Source organism: Brassica napus, chromosome C6, assembly GCF_020379485.1.
Source record: "Brassica napus cultivar Da-Ae chromosome C6, Da-Ae, whole genome shotgun sequence".
In the NCBI taxonomy this organism is placed as follows: Eukaryota; Viridiplantae; Streptophyta; class Magnoliopsida; order Brassicales; family Brassicaceae; genus Brassica; species Brassica napus.
This window is the reverse complement of record NC_063449.1, coordinates 42,484,580-42,489,046: the sequence shown is the minus strand read 5'-3', so window position 1 is coordinate 42,489,046 and position 4,467 is coordinate 42,484,580. Positions and strand designations below refer to the sequence as shown.

Genomic DNA, 4,467 nt, shown 5'->3' with positions numbered 1-4,467 from the left:
AAATATATAAACAGCGCATGCAAATAGACCATATTACGTACCATTATTCAAACCCTTTGGTATCCTTTGGGCAACAGTCTTTGGCACCAGCTTCTTCGTCAACAGTCTTCGCTACGGCAAGTCAGTGAACATATTCATCAATAATCGATTTTATTTATTCGCATATCATTACTATGCATGAGTATTAAGTCTATATTTGGTACACGAATGCAGTGTGTTAGGAGCAGCCATAGGTGGTGTTGGATATTACTCATTAGTTTCTTGGGGACAACTGAAGGAAACCGAAGAAAAACAAAATCCAATGGAAGAAAGAAAAGCCATTTAACCTATGCATCTTCACGAAGAAGATGAAAACAAAGCTCCATTGCTTATTAATCAGGAAGAAAGTCCTGTGTGAATTCTGTATTATATATTTTCTTAAGAAGAAAATGAGGGTCTCTTTAATATTTGTTGGCCTTTTATTTGTATGGCGTAAATAAGAAAAAATGCGTGTGAGAGTGTATGGTATGTCGTCAGTGTCAATGGGAGACTGCTGAAGTAGGCTTTTTGGTCCGAAAAGCAAAATCCACTGAATGTAAATGCATGTCTTTGGATATCTAAAGCTCTCTATTATGTTTAAATTTTGTTATGAATAACCTCCGTGTCATGGATAAGATATTGAATTCCCGGTGTTATATCTAACGTTTATACATATTGTACAACTTGTTCGATGCGAGAAATTGAATATCATTTAATCATTTTACATGTATAAAAATTGACATAAGAAGCCGTTGACTGTAAGATTTATTTAAACTTTGTTTTGCGACACTCTTATAAACTATGTGTAGATTATAAAAATCGATGGCAGTATTAGGGTCTTCATTTTGTACGAGTCACTAAGGAGTAAGCAAATCATTTAGACAGAAGTTGATGGTGCCGGGGGCAAGTGAAAGTTTCAATGGATTGAAGTTTCCTCTTCCTTCTTTTAAATGATTAATAGGTGATGGCTTATTAGTTTAATAATTATTGAAAGGCATTATCTTTTGAATCTGCAAGGTAAGTTACAGAAAACAAATAAAAAATTTCGAAAGAATGTAGGATTTAACCTCAAATATTCTGTGCAATCTATATGTTTTCAACACTGCCGTGAGAAACACACAACAAACTATGCGTCTCACTTCAAGCTCAGCCCAAACGCGAAAAGAATCAATGGGCCACCGTCAACAACAGAAGCCCAGCATAGAACTATTCTGCCACCGTCTACAACCGTTAAAGATTTTGTTTTTTCCCATCTATTGTATTAGGGTAAATGAAGATTCTCTTCTTCACAAGAAAGACAAAATAGTATCTCTTGAAAGACAAATAAAATATGTGAGACACAAAAAACAAGAGTAAACATCTGTGAGTCTTATCCTCTCTGCACAAATGCAAAACCCCAAAAATTCCTGCAAATGGCGGTGTCCATCTATCTCTTGCCAGTTGGCACCATTTGTATACATAAAGTCATCGTATAAACAGCCACACTACAAATTAGGCTCGGGAGTTTGGTGGACTGTTCGGTTTCGGTTCGGATGATTCGGATTTTTGGATTTTCGGTGTTATGGTCAGAAGTACCATTCGGGTTTTACTAATTATCGGATCGGATTCGATTCGGTTCTTTCCGGGTTCGGTTCGGATCGGATGTAACCAATGTTTAAAATCATCCAAAAATATATTTTTCGGTTCGGTTCCTTCCGGATTCGGTTCGGATCGGATGTAACCAATGTTTAAAATCGTCCAAAAATATATTTTTTAAACCTCAAAAATGGACAAATTTTTTTTCAAAATATATAAATTGATTACAAATCTAATTAAAATTTAGTTAAACTATCTAAATTAACTAAAAAGTATTCAAAATAACAATTAAAACAAACTAAAAATATTTTGAATATTCTAAAATATCTAAATCATCGTAAAATACATAAAAAACATTAACATATTTAACTAATTTCGGATATCTTCGGATCCTAGTTTTGATTTCGGTTCGGTTAGGGTTATAACCAAAACACCAAAGTACTAAGCTCATAAGTCCCGTTCGGATATTTTTGTATAACAATTTGGATTCGGTTTCGGTTTTTCCGGTTTGGGTTAAGGTAGGTACTTCGGGTTGAGGTAAAAACGTCAAGACCTACTACAAATTGTCAATATATACTACTACATAACACCAAATTATTAATAGTTTTCCAACTCTACTAACCCTTTTAAACAAATAAAAATCACAAGTGGAACCAAAGTTCAAGTATTTTTACTGCGATTTTAATTACGATTGGTTACTATGGATGGCCAAAAATGCATGATTTAAGTGATCATTCTATAATAACAAGAAAGAAAATAATATGTTTATTGATCAAACTTAAATCCAACTAGCTTTCGTACTCCTCCATCGCTCAAGAATAACGACCAAAAAATAATCACCCCCATGTTAAAAAAAAAGAGTCTAATCCAAGAAAAGAAACTACTTACATATCAAAGAAACAAATGATTACACCTTTGGACATATTCATGTATGATGATATCATAGGATCACTCTCACAATCATCCTTCATCATTCACACCCTCCATCGCCTTAACATCTCTATCATAATCTCGTTCCACGTGTCTACCGGACCAGGCAAACACCAATGCAAACAATCATTATGAACTCTCTCCGGCACACCGTTCTTGAACGGGAACTCGTACATGTACGGACCAGGATGTCCGTCTGGTCTCAACACCGAAATCGCCGTCACGTCTAACGCCTCCAGCCTCCCCTCCGCCACATCTTTCGCCGCCGTAACTTCCTCCATCTCTATCCGTCGCATCTCCAGGTCCAAACCTTCTAGAACCTTCCCCTCCTCGTACGGCTCCGTCATGTTACACGCGCCGAGACTATCCCAAGGCCGGCCTTCGAAGTGAGACGGCGAAAACGTCGTCAAGATCACATTCCGGCGGCTTCCAGCAACCGCTTTCAACGTCGTTCTTATCGCTTTTCTAAAAATATCGAAAAACCCTATCTCGGTACAGTTGCTTGCTTCGCAAGAATGACATCCCAAAACCGAACCAAACTCGTAATAAACCGCTGGATGCAAAAACCAATGCCCCACGGAGACAACCACTGTATCAAACCGTGCTAAATCATTACCCCATCTCTCATCCACACGATCTAGGTGCAATACGTTGTGGTCCAACGTTCCAGATTTCTCCAAACCGGCCACAAGAAACGGGGACCAGTAAACCGAGACCGTGACATTGTGAGATTCAAACCGCCACTTTCTGAATTTATTGTCTTCTCCGTTTCTGTAAACAAGATCAGGGCTAGAGACGGTGGAGAGCAAGCACATTAGAGACTCGAGCTGGTTTCTAGCCATGGAGTCGCCGACAAACGCTAGATGCTTGTCTCTCATAAGATCAAGAAACCGGTTAGCGTCGAACCTCGGTATATCGCATTGGTTCGGTTTCCATTTCCAGTAAAGATAACCGGAATCTGGTCTGCCATGACGTAAGCAGTTCTGACCGTCTTTGATTGTTCCGCAGCTCGAGCCGTTGTAGAGTGAACCCATCTCGTCTCTTACCCATTTGCCTTCCGTATAATCACATAACGCTTCTTCTTGAGATTCTTCTTCTGCAAGATCGACAAAAAACACTTAAAGCCATGGTGCATCCATTACATACACAATCATATTAGATAGTTTCAATATTACCTTGAGAAGAAGAAGAAGAGTAGCTGGTGAGCAAAACGTTTGCTGCAGAGTCTTGGAGAGTGGTGTCATCAATGGTGGAGAATGGATTATTAAAACAGAGATGAAACAGAGCAAATGGTATAAACGCTAAGACTATAAAAACAGCGATCTTCCTCTGACTTGGACAATTCTGTTGCTCTTTTAATCCCATTTCAGGAATATAGAACAAAACCTTGGCCTTCTTGATTATTGGTATTTTTTTTTTCTTCCAAGTAGAACATGTCACATCGGTTTCTGGTGGTTGTTCTGTTTTATGTGGAAGAGACGAATCACGAATGGTTCAATGGTTTTGGACCATGGGAGGAATATTTTACTCAAATATTTTATTATTAGTCTATCCATGTCAATGATGTTCCTATATATGCTTAGTTTTTTGTTTAATAAAAAATAATTCGTCCAGCTATAAATCGTCTTTTCTTTGCTTTTTGGTAAGAAAATTCAAAAATAATAGTCTATCTCATATGCCATTATTTAACAATGAAATTTCACGTATTAATGTTTTTGCAGTATCTATTTTTATCAGTCTGTTTGTGGGTCTGTGCTAGCCAGTGTGAAATTTGCCCTTGATGCAGTGCGTCGATAATATTTTTGGTCCTTGCGTGTGTCAGGGTTTAATTGTCTGCGTTCACTCAAAATGGTCTATGTCGATAATTTAACGTGCCGCGACGTATTTGATCATCTAAGCTAATTAACTATTTAATCCAAAGACTTAAAAAATTAGGATGCTTTT

The 4,467-nt window shown here is 37.6% G+C and overlaps 1 protein-coding gene across 1 annotated transcript; it reads right to left on the bottom strand.

Moving 5' to 3' along the window:
• Window positions 1-2,342: 2,342 nt before the first annotated feature.
• LOC125589076 (xyloglucan O-acetyltransferase 1-like) lies at window positions 2,343-4,116 on the bottom strand. Its single transcript, XM_048761295.1, has 2 exons — window positions 3,699-4,116; window positions 2,343-3,619 (listed from the first exon to the last, which is right to left on the bottom strand). The coding sequence occupies exons 1-2, from the start codon at window positions 3,886-3,888 to the stop codon at window positions 2,568-2,570; spliced, it is 1,242 nt and encodes a 413-aa protein (XP_048617252.1). The 5' UTR covers window positions 3,889-4,116; the 3' UTR covers window positions 2,343-2,567.
• Between the last annotated feature and the right edge of the window lie 351 nt (window positions 4,117-4,467).